At 27.8% G+C, this 27,198-nt stretch overlaps 1 protein-coding gene across 2 annotated transcripts in view; it reads left to right on the top strand.

The window, feature by feature from the left end:
* The window catches only part of LOC129969567 (cytochrome P450 4c3-like), a 51,506-nt gene that overhangs the window by 10,419 nt on the left and 13,889 nt on the right, over positions 1 to 27,198 (top strand). For both annotated transcript variants that reach the window (XM_056084194.1, XM_056084193.1), the window contains exons 2-8: positions 6,389 to 6,507; positions 7,901 to 7,986; positions 11,485 to 11,678; positions 14,745 to 14,814; positions 16,613 to 16,739; positions 18,155 to 18,334; positions 21,163 to 21,336. In XM_056084194.1, the coding sequence (XP_055940169.1) occupies positions 6,389 to 6,507; positions 7,901 to 7,986; positions 11,485 to 11,678; positions 14,745 to 14,814; positions 16,613 to 16,739; positions 18,155 to 18,334; positions 21,163 to 21,336 (950 nt within the window). The remainder of the gene's footprint in view (positions 1 to 6,388; positions 6,508 to 7,900; positions 7,987 to 11,484; positions 11,679 to 14,744; positions 14,815 to 16,612; positions 16,740 to 18,154; positions 18,335 to 21,162; positions 21,337 to 27,198) is intronic.

The raw sequence follows: 27,198 nt of genomic DNA, 5'->3' as shown, positions 1-27,198 counted from the left end.
CATTATTATCTAATAATTAAAATTTTAGTGATATAATTAATTTTGACGAAAGTTTCTTAATTATTATTCATTATTATCTATTAATAACTAGAATTTTATTGAAGTAATTAAATTCGATGAAATTTTTTTAATCTTTCTTCATTATTATTCACTTACAAAATGGCATTATAAAATGTCCGTAATAAAAATAATACATTCCGTAATAAAATAATAATTCCGTAATAAAACAAATTTTTACATTTATTGAATAATTTATTATTTTTAAAAAGAAATAGTATTAGTTACAATTTCATTGAATCCAATAAATACGACAGCCTCGCTCAATAGCAAGAAAGAGTGACGATTAAGTCAGTGGAAGTAATCTACTTGAAACCTTCTCATGAACCTCCGCAATGAAAGCGTTATATCTGCAAACTGAAATTTTTGTATATATTGAATATTTTAGAATTCTTTAAAATAATTAATATTAGTTGAAACTTTATTGTCAAAGAAATACGACAGTTTCATTTGAAAACAATACAATTAAATCAGAATGAATAGTCTCCTCGAAACACAATGTTGTTGTTTCTAATGGCTTTTGTCTAGAAAAGCCCACTGACTTTAAGAAGTCATGTGGTTTTAAGCCAAGGACACGTCTCTTCTTTTTACAGTAGCGCCATCTAGGGTCAAGAGTACGACTTAGCTACACACACGACACAACCCTTTTTAGGGGGCGGACTTCAATCATGCATTTCATTCACAGATTGTAATTTAGACCTGAATTAGAGCACGATCACCTCTGATCCAGCACCCCCAGTGCTATTACTCTCGACATGTACGACTTTGTGACCACGACAGATTTATACGTGAGTCAGCCACCACTCACGCGAGGAGTCTTCGGGAGGCCGGGTTCGAACTTGCAACCCAAGGGACGCGAATCCAACGCCCTACCAACTAGGCTATTCCGGCCTTATACTCTGTAATGAAAGAGTTATGCGCTTTCTCCTCTCTTCTCTACATAAAAATGCAATTCTTAGGAACTGTCTAGAATGCCACGAGTGCTCGGATTTTTATTTTCATATAATCGTAGAAGAGGGGCTTTTGCTTCTTAGAAGAGTGAAGAAAATTAACTACTTTTTTATATCTTTTCCCAACGATTGAAACAGAGCAACACTTTCAGTAACAAAATAATGTACCGAGTTTCATATGTCGATGAAATTTCGATATTTTTTAAACTTTTGCATTTGCATGTATTCAAATGTACAGACTGACAAAGATAGTTAATCCATAAACATATTTAATAAAAATTTTGAAATAAATCTACAATGCAAAAACTACGCACCACATTTTATATATTTAGTTCGGAGTATATGGTAGCTATTCTTGTTCATTTGAATTAGGACATAAAAACTTGCTGCGGTTAGATTTCTTTCAAACCTTGATAGAAATCTACAGATTTGGTAAGAGACATACTATGTTTCATTTCACTAGCTTAAAGGGTTTTGAGTTATTATCTGGAGTTTTATTTTTTTTCGATTGTTACAATACTTTCTCTCTGTACATTTCGTATATGAGAAAATAGAAAAAAATATCGGCTTGGAACTATGGGAATCAAGTGGGAAAATAATAGGATGTCAAAAAGAAAAAAAAAACGAAATAAATAAAAAAAGAAACCATCACAGAAATTTAAAAAGGAAATTATTAAAAATGATCTAGCAGTAAGAATTTCAAAACATAAAAGTTTGCGAACTGTAAAAATCTCATTTCATCAGCTCATGGCTACGATATATAAAAAAAAGCAAGAAAATAAATATCTGACATTAAATATTATTAAATTAAAAAACAAATAAGAACCAGAAGTTCATAGATGTGGCTAGGTTTCAAAATAAATCACCATGAAATGAAGACGAGAAATGGTTTCATCTATTTTATTAAAACTGATAACAAAAACAATAATTCAATATAATTTGAATTAAGGGACATATATTAGAAAGATCGCCATTTCCTCGTTATTCAGGATTTAAATGTATTTAAAAAAATTAACCGAATTTCATCATTTAAGGTATGCAATCTAGGTAATTGAAAATTGAAAAAAAAAAAAAAAATAGAATGTAAGTTAATACATATATGAACTTAGAAAAAATGATTATATGAATAAAAAATGTTTTTTTTTAAAACGATGGCAATGTACAAGGAAAAACTTCCTTTTACTTTTTCCGATAAAATGAGTTTTGCAGGAAAATCACTTTTTTTCGCATTCTATTATGGCCAAGTTTATTATAGTCGAAAACTATTTTTTTTTCATTAGGTAATGTCCAGGTAGTTTTTTTTTTCACTAAATTTTTTTTATTCTTCTTGGCATTTATTTTATTGCAAATTCTGTAGAACTCCTTTATCATGATTTTAACACTTTTCTTTCATAAAAATATAATGTTAAAAAACATAAGGATAGTTAAAAATTTGATAAGTGTCCAAAGCAATACTTGACGAATTTTTTTTCATGGAATCCTTTGATATTTGGGGTATTTTTTTTTCCTATCATATAATGAAAATGGAAATCAATTTTTTTTAAGTTTTCTTCAAATCCATTGTTTTGCCTGAAATACGAAAGAAAAGATATAAGCAGATTTTAATTTCTTGAATTAATTTAAATTGAAAACTTCCAAGATTCTCCAAATTTCATTCAGTTTTTTTTTTCACGTTTAAAAAAATTATAGGAAGTTTATAAGCAGTATGACAAATTGCAAGTCATAAAAACTACAATAAAATATTACTCTTTTTCTTCCTTTACATTATAAAAGACTATTAACAGCTGCATTTTCATTTTCAAACTATTTAGCAGTAAAAAATGGTTGGTTAGTATATATTGTACAATACATCGGTATCGTATCATTAAAATGTTTTTAAGAAAATATCTGAAAAAATTAAAACTGAAGAAGATTCGAAATGAGGGAATTTATACGCTTTTCTTATATTTTGTGAAAAAGACAATGCTTCTAAATTAATAATTTTCTTCGAGCGTGTGCTTTCCAATGTAAAAATAATTTACGCTCACTTATTAAAAAGAAGCCATTATTTTCTCAGTATTAAACCAAAGCAACCTGGAAGAATTGACTTGGAAGAAATAAAAAAGAATCGATGAATAATTGTTCAATTAGGATTGGGTGATATTTAACAATCTGATACTTTGTATCACATGCTCAAAATTGTTCGTTATACAGAACTGATAGAGACTCGGCATCAGTTTTAGAATCCGATTAATAATTCCTCACCCTCGTTTGCTTTCGATCAAACTAAGCTATTTTAGTGTAATACGAGGTATTATCTCAGTGTATCCCAGTTCGCCACCGTACTTTGCTATTAGCATGCATAATGTTTTTTTTTTATTTTTATTTTTATTTATTTTTGCATATATATGGTGTATGGAGAAAAGATTATAATCGTCGAGAAATTCAAATTCAACATTTTGACGAGTCTCCCTGTTTCTGACCTCTATGAGTACAAAACCACAGTTTTTGAATTATGTCGATCTACCTGAGTGTAATAAAGATAACACAAACACGCTTTGAGTAAGACGGATGAAATTTGATATATGGTCTTTAAATCAAATTTGTATAGTTCTATTAAGTTTCGAACAAAATCTATTCAAACGAAGACTGTCTAGCTGGCTGTTCAAACAGTAATTAATAAATAATTACAAAACGAAAAGAGAATTAGATGTATAAAATTTTGCATACAGATTTAACATCTACATTGTAGACACGTACCGTATTTTCAGCCAAATTCAACAAGGGTTTCACTATATGTCGGTTTGTACTTTCAGAAGCATTTAAACGTGATAACTCAAAAAAGTGAATATATCAAATTTGGTATATAATTTGTTGACGATAATTGTAGTTCTGTGTCAAATTTTAGTTTCAATCGGATGGAGAAAACGTGTCAAAATTACAAATTTGATTTTTTGATATTATTAATAGCCTGCCAGGAATTAATAGTAAAAAAAACTCCATAAGAAGAATTAGATAAATTCAATAAAAATACTAAATTCACGCGAGGATTTAATGTTTCGTATCTATTATATGCTATCTGCCATTGCCATGCAGCTCTTCTCCGCCTTACACAAGAACCATCAATTCTTGCGAGATAGGGAATAATACTTTTATTAGAAGGTATGCGTGAAAGTTTTAGGGAAACCTTTCCAGCTGGTATATAATTTCATATCCAGCCATTATTGCTTTTTACTCTTCATATCTATGTTAATATGAGTGAAGAAACCCTGCTTTCTACTTTACTAATTATATCAAGGAAGCCCGTCCTTTTCTCCTCACACCTAACTGTCAATCCCTGTCAGAACCAAGGACACCGGCACCACGTGATCAATACCTCTTCCGAATAAACAAAACTATAATTTGAATTTGTATTCCTAATTGTATTAGCTACCAGTTTCAGCGCAAATACGAGAACTGACAGCCAACAAGTACCCGATTTCATTCCAACGGGGTAGTAATTAGTTACCGACTATATAGGTATAAAGACATTTGGTACAATCGAAAATCAGTATCAGTCTTACATTAAAACCGGACACCGGAAACTCTAACTTGAATGACTGAACTGAATAGGTGATTTCTTTCTCTTTGCATTAATACTAAGTTAATAAAAGCAGTTTATATCTGGACATTTTATAATATGAAATACATTTTTACCAATTTTTAGTAAAACATTTTATTATATTTTATTCCAAGTAGAAATTTAGAAAAAAAAACTGAAAGAGCTAAATTCTTTAAATTAGGATACCCTCTGCGACGTTCAGAAGTTTTATACGTGAAACCTTCTGGAAAGATAAGCATTTATCAAAGTTAACTATAATTCAAATTCCAAGGATAGCTATTTAATTATTTTCTTCCTTATAATCATTGTTAAACTCTTTTTTCTAATATTCTAAGATAAACTTTTCTTAGAATGAGAAAATGAGCAAATATGAGTAGAGAAATTAACTTCTATTTTTATTTTTCTATCGAAGGAAGATGATTCTGCTTGTACTGAAAATTAAGGATTTAATATTAAAAACTAAATCTATTTAATCCTATCTTTTTTTATTATCAGACACTCATAAATTAATTACAGGTCAATCAAGGGTATTTATTTTAAATTTGAACCAAATCATATACATATTCTCAGGAAATTTTGGGTCAAATCTAGCATAAAAAAAAAACATTTTTTTCAATCTGTAATGGTTAATTTAGAGCTTTTCCTGATTTAAAAAAGTTCTGTATTTTCTAATAGAGATTATTTTCTTACTAATAAGGCCTGATATTTTTTAGTAAATTGTTAAAAGTTATGATGGTAAACATTATTGAATATAATTTATAAACATCAGTAAACATAATTGATAATATCTTTACTGAATTTATCGTATCATCCTTGGCAAGGTTCTTCGCGATTTATCAGTGGAATAAGGTTGATGCACTCCGAAAATCGAATTTGTATTTTAGACCCGTTTTCCCTCAACTGAATGAAACCAAATTTTGACAGAAAATTACAATTTCAGTGACTAAACCGCATGCCAAATTTGAGGCATTCAAGTTATTGTGGTTTTGAGTTATCGGTTTACATCCTCTAAAAGTACAGACCGACAGATGCCTTGTTGGATTCAGCTCAAAATATAATAAAAGTCCACTATATAAGATGTTAAATATATGTATCAAATCTTATCCATCTAGCTCTCTTCCTTTTATAGCTATCGCTTTAATTTATATGAGAACAACAGGAAAGACTTCCTCTGGACAGATTTTGCTCAAAATTTGATAGAAATCCACAAATCTGATGTAAATACCTTATACCAAATTTCATCCGTCCCTCTGAAAGCGTTTATGTTGCATCTTTATCACAGACAAACAAATAAACATACGAGCGTTTTCCGAAAAATGTATTCCTCGGAGGTATAAAACGTGGATTCATCAAAATCTTAAGCAATAATGATTTAACGATTGCAGTGCTTTCTCTATACTACGTAAGCGATGAAGTAAAAAAAAAAGACATATTTATTTACTATTACAATTAGTATTATTATTCATTTCTATTACTATTATTATCCCTGTTACTTAGTGTTATATTTATTAGTGTTCTTCAAATATCTTTTAAATTCTGAATTTAGAAAGATAGACCTTTTAAATTGCAAAATGCTGATTTGTACGTTTCATTCGAAAAAAAGATTTTATGTAAGATATATGTCACTTATTAGGCAAAAGATTTTATTTAAGATTTATGTCACTTATTAGCCAAAAGATTTTATTTAGATTTATGTCACTTGAGAGAAGAAAAAAAAATAATTCTTTTTCTAAAATTCTCTAAATGGTATTCTAAACTAACTAGTATACCTTTTTGTAGTATTCAAAAGCTCTTTTTTTAGTATTCTTCCAGATACTCCGAGGGATGTGCAGTATAACCCAGCAGATGAACCAGGGCATTTTTTACTTTTGGACAGGACTGAGACCAGTCGTATTCTGCTTCTCCCCAGAGTTTTTCGAAGTAAGCATTCGTTTAAAATTTCATTAGAAACAAATACGTAGTATTAATTAGAAATATTGTTGAAGGAATTCGAATAAAAGGATTTTATTATGAAATGTGCGTGTGTAAGTGCTCATTCGTATGGACAGTATGAGCGACAGACTACAGACTCTTAATAATGCGATTCCTTAAAAATGATAAACGTTTTTGTAGCTTTCCACAAATAATAAAACAAGTTATATTTTTGCTAATATTACTTACAGAATGAAAAATAATAATATTGGTAATGGTTAATCTTTGTGTCAACTGTTGAAACAATAAATATTTTAGATAATATAATTCAAACAATGAACTGTGCTAGATAACACACAGAACGATTTTTGAGAACATTTATTGATGCGTTTCCTCACCATTTTTATAGTGGAAAAATTTCAAATCAATTTATTAATAGCCAATGTCATTTGAGATTTGAGAGAATGTACGAAAATTGCGTAGAACGCTGCGTACCTATGCTGGTTGGTTTAAAGTGGATTTAGGTGTTTGAATGTTTTTGATAGTCAAACAGTTTGTAATGTGAATATACATAAGTTTAAGAAAAGCAGGTAAATTCAAAGTTACAATCTTTGCAATGATTCAATATTTTACAGAATATTCAATATACAACAATATAAAACTTGCAATGAAAGCACATATAATGTTTATAATGAACTGAATAAACTCCTCGTGCTCCATAAAAGTACGACACAGGACTTATAGAGATTAGCATAATAAACAAGGCAATAAGTGTACAAAAGACGTTTCCTTGTTTAATTGGCATTTTTATTAGTTCCATGTACTATATGTGTGGCGTAAGAACAGTGATACCTAACTCAGTAATATAAAATCTGCGTTCAGCTTACAATGTAACTTATGGTATTAAAATTCTTCAGAAATTCATGCATCTTCCTAGTAATATGTTATATTCGGTCTGGTAGATTTTTAGCAGATTCATCGAGATTTTCTCAGAATATGCTGTTAATAAGTTCCTATGAAAATGATATACACGCTTGTCAAATCTGGTGGGAAGGATAAGAAAAAAAATCCAATAAGTCTCAAGTAAGCACTCATTGATATCAAAAATTCCCTCTACCACCTCAATGTTCTATTTCTATCCTCATATTCCATTGTAAAATCTACTCATTTGAGTCTTTTCTGTCTGTCCATTATTTTCAACAACTATCTAGAAATAATTTCAAGTATACTTTAAAATAGTATATTTATAATTTTTAAATTTATTTTTTGCCTCTCAAATGTACACAGAAATCTGTTTTTTACAAATGCTATTTGTATTTTAATTTTATATGAATGGAGTCAAAAGTAAATTCAAAGATATATAAAATTCTCCTAAAGATATCTTTTAATTAAACATTTTTAGGCGATTTTGAAAAACCCGAACAACGTTCGGAAATCCTTTGACTATACATTTCTATCGCTATGGCTGAAAGAAGGATTAGTAACGAGGTAAGTGTGTTTTATGATAGATCAAAACACTATATTTTGTTTAAAAATATTAAAAGATAGAAAAAGAATCACACAATTTGAATTATTCAGAAAAATATTTTGAAGCGTGGGTTGTGTTATTTCAAAATTAATACGTACTGAACCATATTTGGATATGTTGAAAAGGTTTGAATATAATTTTGAATAATTCTTATTTTATCCAATCCCTCTTCAGTAATTCCTCTAGATTGGACTGAAATATTGTTTTAGAAAAAACTTCTTCATTTTCATATCAAAGAAGATAAAAATTCAATCACCTTCCATTCTCAAGAATTTAAAGATGCAATGACAAAAAAACATATCCTTCATTTAATATAATTTTTTTTTTTACCACGATTCAAAATTCATTTCAATACGATACATTTTTTTAAAAATTTATCTCATGGGTCTTACGGCGAAATGATGCGTTTCAAATAGAATATTTAAAACTGCTTTAAAGACATTAATTATTTTAAAAAACCTGAAAGGCTCTAAAATGGATTATTCAATAAATCGATTGAAATTATCATATATTTTATGATTCGCGAATGTTCATTTCTAAACTTAAATTTCCTATTTCAATCAAAATATCAGACATTTTTCAAAGACTTAGAGAATGTTTACTTTTTATTTCGCTACAATTTATTTAAATGCAGTCAGTTCAATTATTAATTTTATAGCCATCAGAAACCCTTTTTTTTCAGTTTTTGTAATCAAAATATCAGAAACAATTCTTTACATTTTCTATACTAAACGCTACCTTCTATTTTTTATTCAATTTAAATTTGTTATCCCAGGGAAAAATGTCAAAATCCAATTTAAAATTCGGTGATTGATATAATTTACCACCAACATTTCATTAGAGTTTGATGGAGAAGGCGTTTCACATAACTATATATAATAACACGTTTAAGGATATTAGACTATTTTGAAATGCAGAAACACTCATTTTTTTCGCTCAAAACGACAGGGAGAGCGGAAACGAAAAGTAAATTATACGCTGTCGAAGAATTCTACAAAAACATGCTTTTTTGAAAAAATCGCAGAGATGAAAAGTATATTTTTTTATACCAAGTCTTTTTCTTCCTTTTTCAGAAAAAACACTTTTCTTTTCAGAATTTAAGGAAAGATCCGTCAAGCAAATGCGAAATGCATTAGCGTTCTTTATCTTCCTTTCGCGGACTGACCATTGTGTGATAAAGGACGTGAATAAATGAGGAAGTATTCAAATTTGCATTAACACCAGTTCTATTTTAAAATTATTAGAAAATGACGGTGTGCCTTACTTTCGGAACAAGACAGGAAATGCGCTTTGTTGTTGTCAATAAAACTTCACATGCAGGGTGGTCTTTGACCATTTAGAACCGTCATTTAATCAATGAACAACCTTTATATTTTTCGAGCATTTCCTTTTATCCTTTTACACAATAAACCGTTCCATTAGAAGTTTAATTATTTCTCATTACTTTGCTTTATGACCAAAAAAACATGAAAGGAAATGTATTGTCATCACGTCATACACGTTTATTTATAAAGTTCGTTGAGCTTTTTGAATCATTTTCTGTCATTTAACTGATCGTTCGTGATCGAGTTTGATTATTCTTTTTACCGAATTTCTTCTTAAACTCTTGGATATCGCAGAATATAATGACAGAAAAGAAGGCAATCTTCGGTCATTTTTAAGACGGATCATTGCAATAGTTATGGCGGGTTTACACTCGGACAGTAGGTAGTAGACAGCGCATGCGTAGAAAAGCAAAATGTTGTTCTGTCCGTGGCAAGTAATTATTCTGACGGAACAGCAACATGCCGCTGTTTTGTATTTTTTTTCTTATTGCGCATGCGTTTGTAGAATTTTTTGGGGTGAAAAAATTAATCACTTATCAATTTGTTCCGAATTTTTCGCTCTTTGTTCTTTCTGATGAGAGGCTGTGTTTTTTTTTTTTTTCATTTTATTAGACCTTTTTTTTCCCTATAGTGTTCCAAATTTAAGGATGTTGATCAAATTTTTTTTACCATTCTTCTTTGTGTAAATATCCATCATTTTAATACGATACGCAGTGAAAAAGAAAAATTCAAGGACGCCAAAAGAGCAATGGAATGCCTGAATCTATCTTATGATAATGTGGAAAACATAAATCAGCCCCTTTCTACGCATACGCTACCTACTGGCCGTCTTATAGTTGGTCAATTGTAATCCCGGCATTACTAAAACAAGAGGTTGAAATCTTCTTGATTCCAAATACTGATAAGAAACCTATAATGTCAATTTTTCAATCAAGTTGCCATACACTCAACAAAGCAAAACAATAATATACTAAACAGCAAAGAATTGTATGACCTACACTGCAGGCTTACTCAGGTTACTATATTGGCGACAAATTCAAGGTACATATTAAAATTGAATCAACTAAATAAAAATTATATTAATAAAGAAAAAAATTAAAAAAATTAAATAAAAGAGTAAATAATTTACAACCATGAGCTTCAAAAGTAGATTTTTTTTTTTACATAATCAGGGAATTAAAATATCAAAGCAATTAGAATAGTTCAGGTAAGATAGTATGATATCTATACTATACTCGTATACTATTGTGTAGAAAGACCAAATGTATATTCCTGATATTCTCATCGCGATCCTAAAACATATTTTCATCTCTTTGGCTGATATTCTATCGTCTAAGGTTCATATATCTACTTTTAATGACACATAATACAGGATTTACCGATAGAAATAAAGACCGAATCTGATAGTTTTTCAGTTAGTAAAATAAAGTATCATGGACCTCTTAAGAAAAGCATTTTCATCTCATTAGCTGATTTGTGCAAGTCACAAATTTATACTTTTGATAAAAAATAGTGCAGGATTTATCGATAAAAATAAAGAATCTGACGATTTTTCAGTTGGAATAATGCAATATCATGAATCTTTTAAAAACATTTTCATCTCATTAATTGATATGCTGTTATCTAAGATTCGCATTTCTATTTTGTTAGTATGCAGAATTTATCGACAGAAAAGAAGAGAGAATCCGAAATTTTTTCGAATGGAATAATGCAATACCGTGACTTCTCTAAGACTATTTTCATCCCATTTCATCATTTTTTCCTTTATTAATTCATGACTTACTGATGTCTAAGTTTCTAATTTTGGTAAAAATTAATGTAGGTTCTTTCGGCAGAAAGAGAGACAAAAATCAATAATTTTTTTCAAATGGAATAATGCAATATCCCCTAATATAAGACACTCCATATGGTGCACTTCTTAATAAGTTAAGTACATATTTCATAAGTTACATACTTCATCATTAAGGACGCTTCTATTGATCTCATTTTCCTGTATGTAAATATGATCTACATAACTGTAATTATTTTTAATTGATTATCTAAATAACTTACACACCTTTCACTCTTTATATCAAATACTTATCTGTTACATGTCAATGCATTTTCTTGTCTTTTTATAATTTGTCCTTTCAGCGAAGGTCCCAAATGGAAACAAAGAAGACGCGCACTTACTACAGCGTTTCATTTTCGCATTCTTGAAGATTTCGTCAGTGTGTTTGATGATCAGTCGAAGTATATGGTAGAAAAACTCAAAAACGTCACCGAAAAGAACCGAGTCATAGATATTGTGCCTTATATCACTCGATGTACTTTAGACATTATTTGCGGTAAGCGTAAATGCCTATTTTTAAAATTCAATTAAGAATTCTATTGCCATGCCATTTTTTGACCATATTTTATAATTACATACAAAGTTTGCGTGGTTCATATCATTTCACTATCTAATTGCTATTTTCAACATAATCAGAGAAGAAGAAATTTTAATGAAATGGCAGGTGGAATTTAGTATTATTCGTAAATTCAGTGTTCATAATAAATTTTGTATAATGTTTCTTTTGTAAAATTTTGTAGAATAAGTTTTTGTTTTCATAGGATGATTCTGTGTGCGATATATATATTTACACATATAATATCGGTTATATTGGGAGGGGGGGGGGACTGGATTTTCCCAACTTAAATGTTGAGAGCTTCAAAATGCTCTACTGCTTTTAATAAGAATTAGGGCAGATTTATTTCACACAAAGCAGAGCAAAATAATAAAAATTAACAGAGAAACAAGTAGAAGCATCTTTCACAGAAAGGGGAAAAAAATGAAATTTGGCGGACTGATCACATAGTGAGTAGTGATGTCACTATATGAACAAAAGGGCACTGCATTTTCTTAAACATTTTTTATTGTTCATAAGCAATATACTGAACACAATTCAAAGTAGTATATACAAAATATTTAACAGCATTTTAAAAAATCATTTAAAAAGAAAATGAGTTTCCAATTAAGTTGTAAAAAAATGAGTCAACCCAAATTTTAAAAACATAGAAGTTTGCAATCATTTCCTAAATCGAAACACGAAAAATCTGAATAGATTGCTCATTTTAACTTCTTGCTACTGCTACCATCTAAAAATAGAGATTCATTGGATGATTCTGTGTTAGATATACATTTATATATATAATATCTGCCTCCACTTAGTTAATAGACACTCCCTTTTAATCCACGCTGAATTACTTTTATGTTGTAAAAAATTATTGATTAATTTTTTTAAAATAAAGGAGTTTGTAACGACTTTCTGAAATGGAACGAAAAAGAAACCCAATAGATTGCTCAATATTTCAACTTTTTATTTCTACTGCCTACTCATAATGATTGTAATATTTGAAAAGCATACACTTGCTATGCCTGCTTAAGTAAATAATTCACTCTGGTACAACCTTTTGTAAATAATCATTTGTCCTCTGAAGCTTTCACCGAATTTGAAACATGTTGCAGCACTTCCATTCTGTTCCTACTTTTTTTTTCAAAAACCTGCCGCTACTTAAATTCCAACGCTAAACAGTTCAGCAATCACTTTGACAGATTGTGGAAGTTTCAATTCTGATGAAATCGTTATTCTTGATAATACGAAGGATTGCTGCTCTTTCCTTTTCTTGAATTGCTTATTCGTCTTTTGTAAGAGCAAAGCTTAAGAAAATAATCGGTATTTTAAGTGAATCGGTAATATATTTGCTATGCCTTTTATTCATGGTAATTTGCGCTTATTTATACGTAATTCATAGAGAATTATTTACTTAACCTACTACTTTCTTGGACTTGCCAGGAAAACTTCCTCTTTTGTGCCAGCATATTAAGACTCGACATGGCTATTCAAAAGTGGGACAAGGAAACATGAGAATGCGTGTAATTAATTTTTTACGACAAATTATTTTGAAAATTAGTTTTTATTATAAATTGTAGTTTTAGACAAATTATTTGCAAATGATTAAGAGAGTTATTCTAAAATAGGAAATGAATGCTTTGGTAATAAATCTTTTTTTAGTAATGTCTTTCAAGATAAAATTAACTTTATTTTGACGATCTTAAATTATTCGCTTGTCTCATTTTGCGAGTTCCTTTAAAATACTGAATTCACAATTTCATATTTATTAAATTAAAAAAAAAAGTGTTATTCGTTTTGAAATTATAAAAGAAAGCTTCATTTTTTTAAAATTTTAACTCCATTTTCTACAATATAGGGTTCATAAGAGGATATGCAATTTCGCACTCACCATTCCAAAATAATTTTTGAGTGGAATGATTTTAAATATTAATGAAAAGTTTCATACTGTATTTGTTCTTTTAAAATCAAATTGGGAGACTAAAATGATAATTCCTAATTCCTTCCCAAAATGAAGAAATTATCTTTTTAAAAATATACCAACATTTTGTATACATTTTCTCATATTTCTTGCATCATTTCGTACTATCATTCAGTATGCGATGAGTTATATTTTACACAAAAAGTTAATTTTTTTAAAAAAAAATTATGTTATTTTACAATTTGAAGTGGGATTCTACAGACATATATGCAATAATTGCATCGAAAATGAAAGAAAATCGACAGCAGCACAATTCATTTTCGAAAACTACAATTTTCAGTTGAAAACAAAATAATACATTGAAAATGATACTAAAAATGCAACATTTCTTTATGAAATACTTGTTTCAACTATGAAAAATTAAAAATTTCAACTTTAAGATGATCTAATGCTTTGGAGGGCCCCTACCCTTGATGCAATATTGTGAAAAATTGAAGGGAACAAAACCAAAACAGTTCTTTAAGATATATATATATATATATATATATATATATATAATTTATAAAATCTATGAATTAATTCCCGAAAATAACAATAATCTTTATATATATTGAGGATGTATTTTTCTTCAAAAATGTCTTAGAAAAATCTTAAATTTATCAAACAAATTCAAATCTTTTATACATGTAATTAAAAAAATTCTAATTTCTCTTGCTTATAAATAAATGAAATAAATATCGAAAAATATATTTCAGATTACATTAAATTAACAGATACTCTTGAAAATTAAAAACAATTCAAATTTATGGTTATGTATTCCTTTCATTTTCTTTCTAAAAATAAGTCTAAAATCAGTTATATTTAAATTTTCTATAATAGCTTAACAACATGCATTAAAATTTTTATTTTGTATAAGTATTTTTATATGTATTTTCAATAACGATACATTAAAAATTAATATAGCTGCATGTCTTATTTAAATTTTTTCATTTGAATATATCTAAATTATTTTATAATTGATAGTCTTACCATTTTATTTACATTCAAAATTAAAAGACAATATATATGTTGACTGATTGTCGTTTAATCAATATTAATAGAAACAGCCATGGGGTTGCGCATCAACGCTCAAGATAATGAAGATTCATTTTATGTTCGAGCTATGCACAGGTAAGAATTGGAATTCTGAAGTGGCGCATATATTGATTTTGAAGATATACTTATATTACAATATTATTATGCAATGCATTATATAATTAAATATTCTTAAATGTTTAGTTAGAAAAACTAGCTAATTAATAATAAAGGGAGGAAAACATTTGACAACTAATTTCTAAATATATTCTAATTGCCTAAATATGCAAATTTTTATTAACTTGGTTTTTTTTCAATTTCTTGAAATTGATATTTTCTTGAATACGATATTCTTCTTTCTTGAATATGATATTTTCCTTTATTTTGTTTAAAAAAGAAAATTATGTAATTTTTATGAAAATTCGTTGAATTTACAAAATAATCATGTCTACATAAAATGTTTAAAGTTTATAGGTATATAGTAAATCGCATTTTCGATTTGCTTGCATTGAAATATTGACCATCAGACTTTTTAGACTTAGGATTTATTATTTTCGTACGCTTTATTAAGATAATAAGAAATGTTCCTTTCTCAAGCTGAACTGCCGGAAGTGATATTGTGAAACTACCATGCGTACTTTCTAATAAAGATACTATCCACCTTCAACCCACATAAAATTGTGAATTTTGGGCTAGGCCTGTCTACGACGAATGTACAAATTTATATTTTCAGAGTTCCGCACATTAAAGTTGCATGCTTTATTGTATGGTAAGGAAAATAATCGATACTTGTTTATTAACCGTTTATCATTGTCATCGACGAATGATAGCTTGTAAAGAGCCTATTAACAAATAATCTTTGGCAACTAATCGCTCGTATGCGGTTAATGCAGAAGTAAAAGAAAATCAAATATGCATTTTGGGCACTTATTTCAACCGATTAAAACAAAAATTGGACACAAAGATAAAAATGTAGCCAAATGTGTCACTATTGAATTTGAAGCCATTACATTTTTGAGTGCATTTGCATTTCTGCAACATTTCTGAGTACATTTGCATTTCTGCAACATTTTTGAGTACATTTACATATTTGACACAACATTTTGAAACGTTTTTTAGTACATTTCCTTTTTTGTGTTATCGCTTTTATATGCTTATAAGAATCGACCCTTTGGCACATTTTGTTCAAAATTTACTAAGAATCTACACTTCAGATATAGCAAGCGAAAAGTTCGTTTACCTAATCAGTTAAATTTTCGAATAATCATTCCTAATTTTATTTTTAAGTCATTACGTTTTTGAATTATCACTTTTTCCTGCATGCATGAATACAGAAGACAGATTGATAATTTTTTGGCAGATTTTGCGCAATATTTGCTATGGATCTACGCTTTAGATGCAACAAGTGAAGCCTATTTCGTTAACTACTTAATTAAACTTTTGATTAAACAAATTTACTTCACAAATAACTATCATTGAAACGTACAGAAATGAATAAAATAACAGATTACGCTCGTCTTCAAGCAATGCTTTTGGATTATGTAGAACTCTATATAATATTTTCCCATACATTTAATCGTTAATGTATATATTATGACATTGTAGCATTTGTAACATTAATGTATGTTTGATTCTTTATTAAACACGAGCAATGTTCCTCAAATACCATACATTAAATATTTGCATTAGCCATGTATCAAAAGCGCTGACGTTAAAATTACAATTTCCCCACAAAAGTATTCAAATATAGCTCTCATTTATCTAAATCATTATTACTTTTTTTTGATGAACAATAATTTTAAAACGTAATTTATTTCATAAAAGAAAATCAAATATTTCTTGTATAGTCTAATTAATCAATTTGTAAATGTTATGCCATCATGTTTGTTTTTAGAGTTGCCGAAGGTTTTATCGGACGTTTGTTAAGGCCGTGGTTATGGTCAGACTTGATTTATTTCAGAACCAAAAGAGGTCAAGAATTCAAAGCAAATGCAGCAAAAATGGACGAATTTACCAGAAAGGTAAATTATTTATACGAATCATTTTGATTTTAATGATTTTGTTTTGTATATTTACATTAAATGAAAATATTTTTCATTCGACTCTGTCCTTACAACTTCATTTAATAAATGCTAGACTGCATAAGATAAGGATATTAAATGGTTAAATAAATTAAAGGGGCGTTTTTCGTCAGAGAGATTATGCATAATATTTTGAAGAAAGTTTCACATTTGCTTGAACGAATGAAGCATCTCACTTGGAATAATAAATTTATTTAAAACAATAATCACATCATTTCAAAGTTAAGTATTAACATTAACCATATGATTTCTGGTACATCGCGGAATGATGGAAACCAACTATATGGTAAATAATGCTGTGGTAGTAAATGTTTGTCTTGAGAAAGTGCAGTTCCAAGTATTTAAATAACTTATGATATTCAATCTATAGTCGTTCCATGTGTATCTTACTAAAAACAATTCAGAGACTTCTCACTGCTTACAGACATTATTTGATATATTCAGTACCAAACCAATTTTGTGTAAACAAAAAAAAACGAAAAATATTTTAATTTTGTGTATACAAAAGAAAAAAAACGAACAATATTTTAAAATGTGAAATTTGGACCATTAATTGTTAATAAGAATTTTTTTATTATTATTTTCTTATCTAAATGTTTATTATATTCAAAAAATTGAATAGAATAAAATCGTGCATTTAATAAATGGGTAAATTTAATGTTTCCTGCGGTTTTGGAAATATTGAATTGGTATACAAAAACATTTATATTCAGATATTGCGACATTGATATATAATTTCGATATATATATATTAAACCACGTTCTTTTTTATTTAAATTGTCTTGGATGAAATCAAAACCAGAAATATACATTAGATTTAAGCAGTTTATTACTGCTCAGCTTCATTTAAAAGAGAACTTAATTTAAGCGAAATGGTTTTCATTTTAAAAATATATATATTATGTTTTTGATAAAATTTATAGAAAAAAGAATTCTGTAAAAATGGCTGTAATCTCCTTGCCTTAATTCCAAGTCACATGTAAGCGATGGCAGCTGATATATAACAATGGAATATCTATATTAAATGCAAAAACTTAGTAAAAATGAGTTTGATTTTTTTTAAAAAGAATTAGTAATGAAAGCGTTTCGTACCTATTACTATGAATTCCCCATTGGATATTGTATATGCCTTAAAAACATTGTTCAAATAAAATGTACTATTCTCCACATAGATCACACTAATTAATTTCGTCGAATTTTAATTAATCTATAGTTTCTTTCCTTTAATATCGCAAAGTGAACTTTTATATAAATGAAGGTAAGTAAAAATAATTTTTCTTTAAATAAAAAAAAAAATACTACCTCAAAAATATTTTATTTTAAAATATATTTTTCGACTTTTTTTTTCCTGTCAGGTTATCATAGAACGAAAATCTGAACTTTTGGCAAGGCTTAAGAATAACGAGGATACTTTAAATAGAAATCCCGAAAAGAAGAAAGCTTTCATGGATTTGCTTTTGGATATGCATTTATCTGATCCGAAAAGCTTCACGGAGAGGGATATCCAAGAAGAGGTCGATTCTTTCATGTTCGCTGTAAGAATTATTCAGTAGATACTGAAACCTTTTAAAAATTATTTTAGAACTAAATATTTATCTGTGATAGAAATAAGTTTTTCTATTAATATGCAATGAAGAATTTTTTTTACAATTTTCAAAATTTCTACAGGTAATTTAATCTTTTGGTTTTGCTATCACTCGAGATTAGAATAAATCAGTTTTATATCTATATAAGATAATTTGGAATTTACCACAATTTTGTCTCATAATTTTCTACCACAAAAGAGAATCTTGTAAAATTACTGCGTTATCAGAATCATTTCCCAATTAATTGTTCTATAGAATATAATTTATACAGCAGTTATTACAGAATATAATTATCTCAATTTAAATTACTGGAAAAATAATTCTAAAAGTATTGTATAAATATTAAATATATGAATTAAATTGTGAGAAAAAAATTCGCACTGAATTATTCCTAAAATTCTGTGTTCGTTATAAATATTGTATTTCTTAATAAAAATGATTAAAACATCCGTTGGTTAATGCTAATTTTTAATCCAATTTGTATTTTTATGCATAAAATATTACGTAAGGATAAAAAATAATTTGGCATATTAAACGAAAAATTTCAAATGGAAAAACAAATATAAAATTCTAAGCTTCAACGCAAACAAAAATTGTATAAACCTATATGAATAAGGAGTATAAAATGAAAGAATTAAAACAATTTTGAACATAGTATTTAATACCTTTTATTTGTTTGATCAAAATTTCTTCGCATATCTCTATAGTAAGAAAAGAATTTAACTATCCATTGAAGGGTTTGTTGCAAAAAGTATGTAGCTCCACCCTATGGGGATTTGGAGTTACATGTACTATCATGTGGTAAAATAAAAACTTGTTCGTTTGGGGCCAGAAAGATGAAGTTCCAATCGTTAGTCCTCGCGTTACGTAAGCGATGGAGTTGTTTGTCTCATTCGTTTTTTGAAATATATAGGATAGCTCCTGGTGCTACCGCCATTTTCCTCTACAAGGAAAGTAGAAAGAGTTTTTCTACCGTGTGAATATACTGGCATCATAGAGAAGACAAGTGAAAAGTTTATTGTTACTCAAGTTAAAAAATGAATCATTTTCAACTTCGTTGACCTATTATAAGGTTTCTTCCTGAAAACTCCTTACATCATTTCTAATGGTAACAAAAGTATTTTATAATGAAATATAGAGTCTTTACTTATGAAAAATCCCAAATTAATACAGGAAACATTATGTAAAGAGAGTGCTGGATTTGCTAAGAAGACAGTAAGAATATTCAACATCCAAAACATTACTCCATTAATTTTAAGCAAGATTCAACCATCTTATTCCTTCTTTCTTCCACTTAAGGGTCCAAAATATAAAGTACAGTAGACTCCCGATTATCCGCGGGCGGGCGGGTTATCCGCGCCTGCCGCACTTAAGTTTTTTTTTTTTGCTTCCAATCAAAAAGAACATGCTTCCAAAGCAAGAAGCAAACACAAATGACTGATTTCTTCAAAAAGGTGTAGTTTTACAGTTATGCTTTTGTAATTACATAATACATTATAGTATTAAAACAGTACATATGTATTAATTTTTCTGTGTATCCTTGATGCCTCTCGTAAGTACAAAGCACTTTTCTGTTTTCATTAACAAAATGCATTTTAGGTTAGTTTTGAGTGATATTAAGCGTTAGTTAAACATTTCCTGCTGTTTATTTTACGTTTTATTGTACATAAAACGATTTTTCAAAGTTGGAATGACTGTTTTCTCTTTTGTTATACCCGGTTTTAGCTTTTTTCGGATTATCCGCGATTTTTGTTATCCGCGGCGGCCGCGCCACCCAATTCCGCGGATAATCGGGAGTGTACTGTAATTGAAACTATCTCGCAAATACGCCCCACAAAATTATATGTAGTTCTACGATGACCTACAAGCCGACGAAGCAGCAAATGAGCCTGACGTTACGGAGTGTGATGAGTTATAGGATTATAATTTTTTGTTTTTAAAGCGAAGTTGTATATATTGCTATTTTACTTTAAATAAAGGAGGTAGACAGACTATCCATTTGGTTACAAGAAAGAGGTAGCTCCAACATTCCAAGATGTGTCAAGTCATCTGGAATAAATATTTTTGAGTGAAAATACTGTCATATGTAAGAATAATTAAAAAGATTGATGAAAAGGTAAATATTCATACAATCTTGAATTCAGAATTTTCAAACGTTTTTTACGACTTTCTGCAAACTTGAATAATTGGAGCTACCTCCTTTTTGTAGCACACATTTCAATTATTGCACACTAGTTCCGGCAAAAAGCAAGACCCATTTTACAAACCATAAATAGTTTGATCAAAATTTCTTAATTTAGATATAGTAAGAGAACTTAATTCTCAATTGTTACATATTGATAGAGGTAAAAAAAAATCTGGTTTTCCAACTAAGACCCACTTTGCATATTAAAGCTGAGAGTCAAACACTAGCATCTTAAATGTATCTTGTCATCATTGATATATATTTATATATAAATAATGATGGAAATAGTATATATATATATATGTGTGTATCTGCACTTTGAAACCAGTTCTTGGATAATGATAAATTTGATACCAAAACCATGTCATTGGGTCAATATTACCGGTCCTATATTATAACTCATCTGATACGCGGAAACCCTCTCATCGAACCGTTCAAATCGACTCGTCATCTCACTTGACCCGAAATGAGATTTTTCAGCACTATTTCGCTGCTCAAAAAGACTCATTACTGTCTAAGCCTAAAAAAAGCTATATATTTGGTCAACTGCAAATCCATTTAAGATGATTCTTTTTCCTGGTCGTGTTGCTAGGGTCACGACACCACTGCCGTGGGCACTAGCTGGGTGCTGTACCTGCTGGGATTGCATCCGGAAGTGCAGGACAAAATCCTCGAAGAACTGGACAGGGAATGCGGAGATGATCCCGACAAGCCATTTCAAGAGGATTGCTTAAAAAGACTCAAGTACTTGGAGTGCGTCATTAAGGTAAATTTGATTTGAATGATGAGTTGAAAAGAAAAGAAAGATCAGAAAAACTGCATATGTTTATGCATTAAGGTTATTTAACTCATTAGCAAGCGTTAGGAAATTATTACTTGGATTAATTGAAATATTATGATAACTCAATTTTGAATAAAATTAATTGAATTTTAAATTTAACTGATAAGTGCGGAACATAAGTAGATCGGCGTCCATTTATTTAATAAATATATTTTTGATGTTATTTTATGATTCACTCACAAATTTTTATTCTTAAAAATGTCTTCATTAAAACAATCGATACATGATCTTTTAACTCATACACAGTGTATATTTATAAAACTTAAATGACTGTGGAAATCATTTTTTTTTTTTGCAATTATTGTTTTGGAGTTTTGTAATGTACACCCGTGTACATTGGATTATAAGTTTATTAAAATCCTCTTCGATAAAATCTATTTAAAAACGTATGTTTTATAATTCTTCTTATTTTTTTTTTTACTTAATTTCTTAGCTGAATTAGGCATTACCTTATAAATATGTTTAAAAGTATATTTTCAGGAACTCTTTTTTTTTGTGTGTGTGTCTATTCAATTTTCAGTAACTCATTTTCTTTATTTTTGCGCTTTTAATGTATGCCGAATATTCTTGACATATTTTTTTCAAAACTTTTCTGAAAAAATAAGAGATTATGAAGACATATTTAAGAAAACGCATCGTTTCAAGAAAAGTAATTTAAACTGTGCTTATTTTTACTTTACTTTTTTCCATTTCTTTTCATTTTACCAAACGATATGTAATTTAATGCCCTTTATTTTTCTTAGCACGTTTTTCCGAAATAAAATGTTAATGTAATAGATTCCTTTTTGATCTTTTTTTTTTGCTGTTTAAAGATACACCATTCTGCTAAGATATGAAATATTATTGCTTTCAAGTGAAGGCGATTATTCTGTTTAATTCATTATTTTATTATCTTTCTTTATTGAAGTCAGCGTGCCATTATTTTAGCCACTAATTTTTTCTTTGAAAATCTTCAACTATTTAGAGTTCAGCTTAGTAAATTTATAAAATAAAGTAAATTTGTAAATAGAAATCACAAGTGAAATAAAAGCGGAATGCTTTTAATTATGCTAATGAAAATTTAGTCATTTGCCTATACTAGTGTAATTTAATTCGACAGCATGAGTTTTAAAATGATTATAGAGATTAATTGGAACACTAAGGTAGTTTTTGATATAATTGATATTATATATTTAAAAGAAATTAGAAAGTTAATTTATACATTTAAATGATACTAGAAAAATTACATTACAGTAATAAAATTACAACTGAATATTGGGTAAGGTTAGTTGACCTAGAAGATCGCGACTAAAATATTTGGGTTAAAGTAATAGAATGACTTTTATAAAGTTTGATAAATAAATCTTTGATTTAATTTCTTTATTAATATGTAAAGATTAATTCTCTTACGTAGAATCTATTTATACATTCAGTATCATTTTTCATTTTAAAAATGGCTACTTCATTGTTTTAAAATGGTTGTGAAACTACTTCCTTGGTTTCAGTGAACTTCTTTTAACCGAAACTGTGCAATGATTCTAATTTACCGTCTTTCATCTTGATCAATTTTATATTGAATTTTATTGAATCAATTTATGGAATGAATTGCTTTTTAATATTTTGTTCTGAAATACAAAGCTTTAATATATGAAGTTAATTATATAATTTATATCCTACTTTATAAAATAATTAATTAAAGATTCTAAAATTTAAGTTATTTCTGCATCATGTACTTCGACAATTTGCCCTAATTAATTTATACGAATTTTTTGAAATAATATAACATTTATTATTTTACTTTTTAATGTTGTTTTAGCTAATACAATTTATATAAGATTGGCTCTTAAAATCGAGGTCGAATGTATTATATAATCATTTTCTTTAGAAGGACAAGTAAAAAAAATGGTAATTAAATTAGAACATCCTAGGCCGTAATTAATTTTCACAAGGATGAATTATTGCCTTATTTAATAATTAATAATAATGATACATTTTTTTATTATTTTCCTCCCTAATGTTTTTTTAATCAAACTTAATTTTTTTTTAATTTTCATAAAATTGTTTAATTATTTAAAAACGGAAATGCAAGAAATTTGAAATGAGTACTAAATCCGATTAAATTTTTTTTTTTACGTAAAAATTGTATTTATTTCGTAAGGCCGACTTAGCAAATAATATTTTATTATCATCTCTCAAAAGTTTATACAGTATTGATTTTTGCACTTTAATACAGAGTTTAAGTTAAAATATTTGAACAGAAAAATGCATGAAGTTTATTAAGTAAAATAGAGAATTTTAAATTTCACGGAAAGAAGGAAATGAATTGGCTGTTTTCCTACAGAAAAATTAAATGAATATATAAAAGGATGCATTCAAGTAAATCAATTATAATTATAAACAGGGTAACTCTTATTTATAATTATCAGGGTATGTATTTATAATTATCTAACTCATTTGTGCTATTTATAATTATTCTAAAAAATGAACATGATTTAAAAAAAAACGTGATTAATTAAATATTGCACAAATAAAATTCTACGCTATATTTTAGTTGTTATAAAAAGGTTTTACCTATTTTATGTTGCTATTTTAAATTATCAGACAGAATTTATTGTTTTAGTATTATTTTATTCCTAAAAATGATTTCTTAAATTTTTAAGATAAACAATTCAACTTTCGAAGAATGAATGTTGTATGAGATAAAGATTAATGGAATATTTTTTTTTGTTTTACCTATATTGCCATATTTACCTTACTTATTAAAATTTGAAATATGCATCGGATTTGCTAAAGGAAAAAATATATGATGTCAAAGGTTATAACGACATGATCAATGATCAAGTGAATATTCAGTTGCATGTTAGGTGATAGTAACGTTTATTCAGGGACTAATGTTGCAAAAAGTTCCACTGTTTTAGAAAAAATATTAACCAATTCTTTTCAAAGCGAAGTTTTTCTTTATAATGGAATCTAATCTTTTCAGTATACCAGTATGATCGATTTACTATCACAAAATTATGAGTCAGTAAAATCAAAATTATTAATAATTAATACTTAATATAAAATAACAAATTATTTATATAATTCTGATAACTTGAATTATGTTGAATAATTAATGTTAAGACTGCCATTTCTTTATCCTTTTATATTACGCTGATTTATAAGTATGCTTAATAAAATATAAAATACATTTAATTATTTACGTACCTTACATAGGTATACATTTATACGTGTCTAAGTATATACTAGAAGGTTAAAATGTTTGTTTGGTTAATGAATTATGAAAAGTAAAATACTTTTTTTTAACTTGTTAACAATTTATTAAATTTCCGTATCATTCAAGACTTTGCCCCGTCTTGATTTCCAATTCTTTCATGGTTTCTAGAAATGTCTGCGACGCAATTTAAAAAAATAAGATCTTATTTATATTGCTGATAGATGCAATCTTATTTCATTAAATTTCGCCTTTTAATATCTTGTATATTTCTTCTGACATCATTAAAAATTTCGTAAATTTGATTCACTATTAAGTTATAATCGATAGATTTTTATTTCTTTAAAATCAGTTACTAAATGACATTTATCTTTCTTTAAAATCAGTTGTTAAATAATTTTAAGGAAATAAAAGCATGTTTCTTGAATTTATTTCGTTATCTTCCCAAAGGATATTTCTATCTATGGCACAGAAATCAAGATTCTGAATGTTTCAAAGACGGTAACTAGTTAATCATCGATAATTTAAAGAAAACACTGATAGCCAAAATATTTTTTCGAACATTAACTCCATTAGACAATAGAATTAATGACGAGTCTTTAGCCGTGACACCATTTGAGCAAAGTTGCGAACGAAGTTAAAAAATTTGAAATGGAGTGTAATGAATTATAGTTTGTAATAATTATGTACATAAGGAAATGATTTACAGACTTTTCAACATAACATCCATCACAAGCGCGTGCCCAAAACTAAAAGAGGTATTGAATATGTTAATAGATGAACGATTGATTTTTTAAACAAATACGCGGGATAGCCTCTTTGCAGAAAACTGCATAATGAGTTTAATGCATTGGAATATCCGTCCGTTTATTAGGTACTGAAAAAATTTGCATATTCGAACTTTTTAAAAAAAAATATTTTGGAAGTTATTGTTTATTTTAATATAACAAATAATGTTAGGAAAAATTCAATTATAATTTAAATGCGTTAATAAAATAAATACAAAATAAATGATTTTTATTGACAATTTTGGAATTAGTGCATGGATTAAAAATGTTGGAGATTGTATTTTCCTTTCTTATCCAGAAGTAAAACACGATCCAGTTTATCTGTGTTTTTCATCTAGTAAAATTTTTACAATCTTAAATATTTAACTAAGTGAAAAACTATTATTTTTCTAAACGTAATTAACGATGGATATAATATAATTATTTCTGATGTATTTTTCTTTGAGCTTTACAATTCTTCGTTATTAATTATAATTAGCTTTTGATATAAAATACGATATTTCACTTTTAATTTTAAAAAATTGGAATACTTCTTCAACAACAAACGTCTCAAACGTGTCTCAAACATCCATCATTATAAAACTTCCGTCCCGAAGAAAAATGTAAAAGGTGTCTTAATTTTTTTTTCCTTGACTGCTACGTTTCATGATTATTACTTTTATTTATTAGAATATGCCCAACACTTAAAGAAACTGAAAAATGTGCAGAATATTTCCAATTGCAGTTTTAACTAGAATATCGCTAACTTATTGAAAGCTCATCTTTGGATAGATAATTCGATTGCAAAAATAAAATCTGAATATTCTTTCACCTCTAATGAAAGAAATTTAGATAAAAAAATATTAATTAATAATAAATATGTATTTCATTTAACATAATTATTTCTTATACTTTGGTAAAGCAGCCAGAATCTAAATCAATTTTCAAGTTTTTTTTTTTTTTTTTTTTTTTTTTGTAAATTAATTTTAAGGAATTCAATAAATAGTTTGTATGGGACTCATTATATGGGTTATTAAACTCATTTTGGTGATACGTTTCGATTATCTACTATATATATATAGTTCCAACATCTTTGCTCTGAAAAATAAAAGCTATTAAATTAAACATAAAAGGTTTTAAATAATATTATAGATTTAACTTTTTTATTTTTAAATCTACTAATTATGTTCTCGTAATAGATCAATATCTATTTAAAATCACAATATTATTCACCGATTTAAAACAATATTTCCTATTTGGAAAAAAATAAAATAGAGAAATTATTTACGATTGCCTCGTTATTTTATATCCCCATTTCCTTGGTGTGTTTTCGTCTCTTTTTTTATTTGAAAAAAAAATATGTAAGAGATGTTGAGCAATTATAAAATGTTTTCTTATAACGTTTCATACTACATGAGCGAATAACTAGACGGCGAGTAATTCATCTTATTGAACTTATGTCATTATCACCATAATAATGAAAAATAAATCCTTAATGGTAAAACTTTCTAAACTACCAACAAAATCCTCCAAAGTGGTTAAGGTTAGAACTATTTGATGAAGTGCAATGTTAGACGCCGATAGGAAAAAGGGTAAAGCACAGATTAGCCGAAACTGGGTCGATAAAAAAAAATAGAAGAGGGATTGGACTAATATTTCGTCGCTTTAATCTTAAGAGTCCTTTTATACGTTATTTATAAAGCAATAGCTGAGTGTTTAAAGTTTTATTACTTCATTTTTTTTCAGTTGCAGTGCAGATCATTAAAATTTGATATAGTTTATTTTCAACTCATAGTTCATTTTGTGATGTTGAAAAACATTTCGAAC

This window comes from Argiope bruennichi, chromosome 5 (assembly GCF_947563725.1).
Source record: "Argiope bruennichi chromosome 5, qqArgBrue1.1, whole genome shotgun sequence".
Classification (NCBI taxonomy): domain Eukaryota; kingdom Metazoa; phylum Arthropoda; class Arachnida; order Araneae; family Araneidae; genus Argiope; species Argiope bruennichi.
This window is presented reverse-complemented; position numbering and strand designations above follow the sequence as displayed.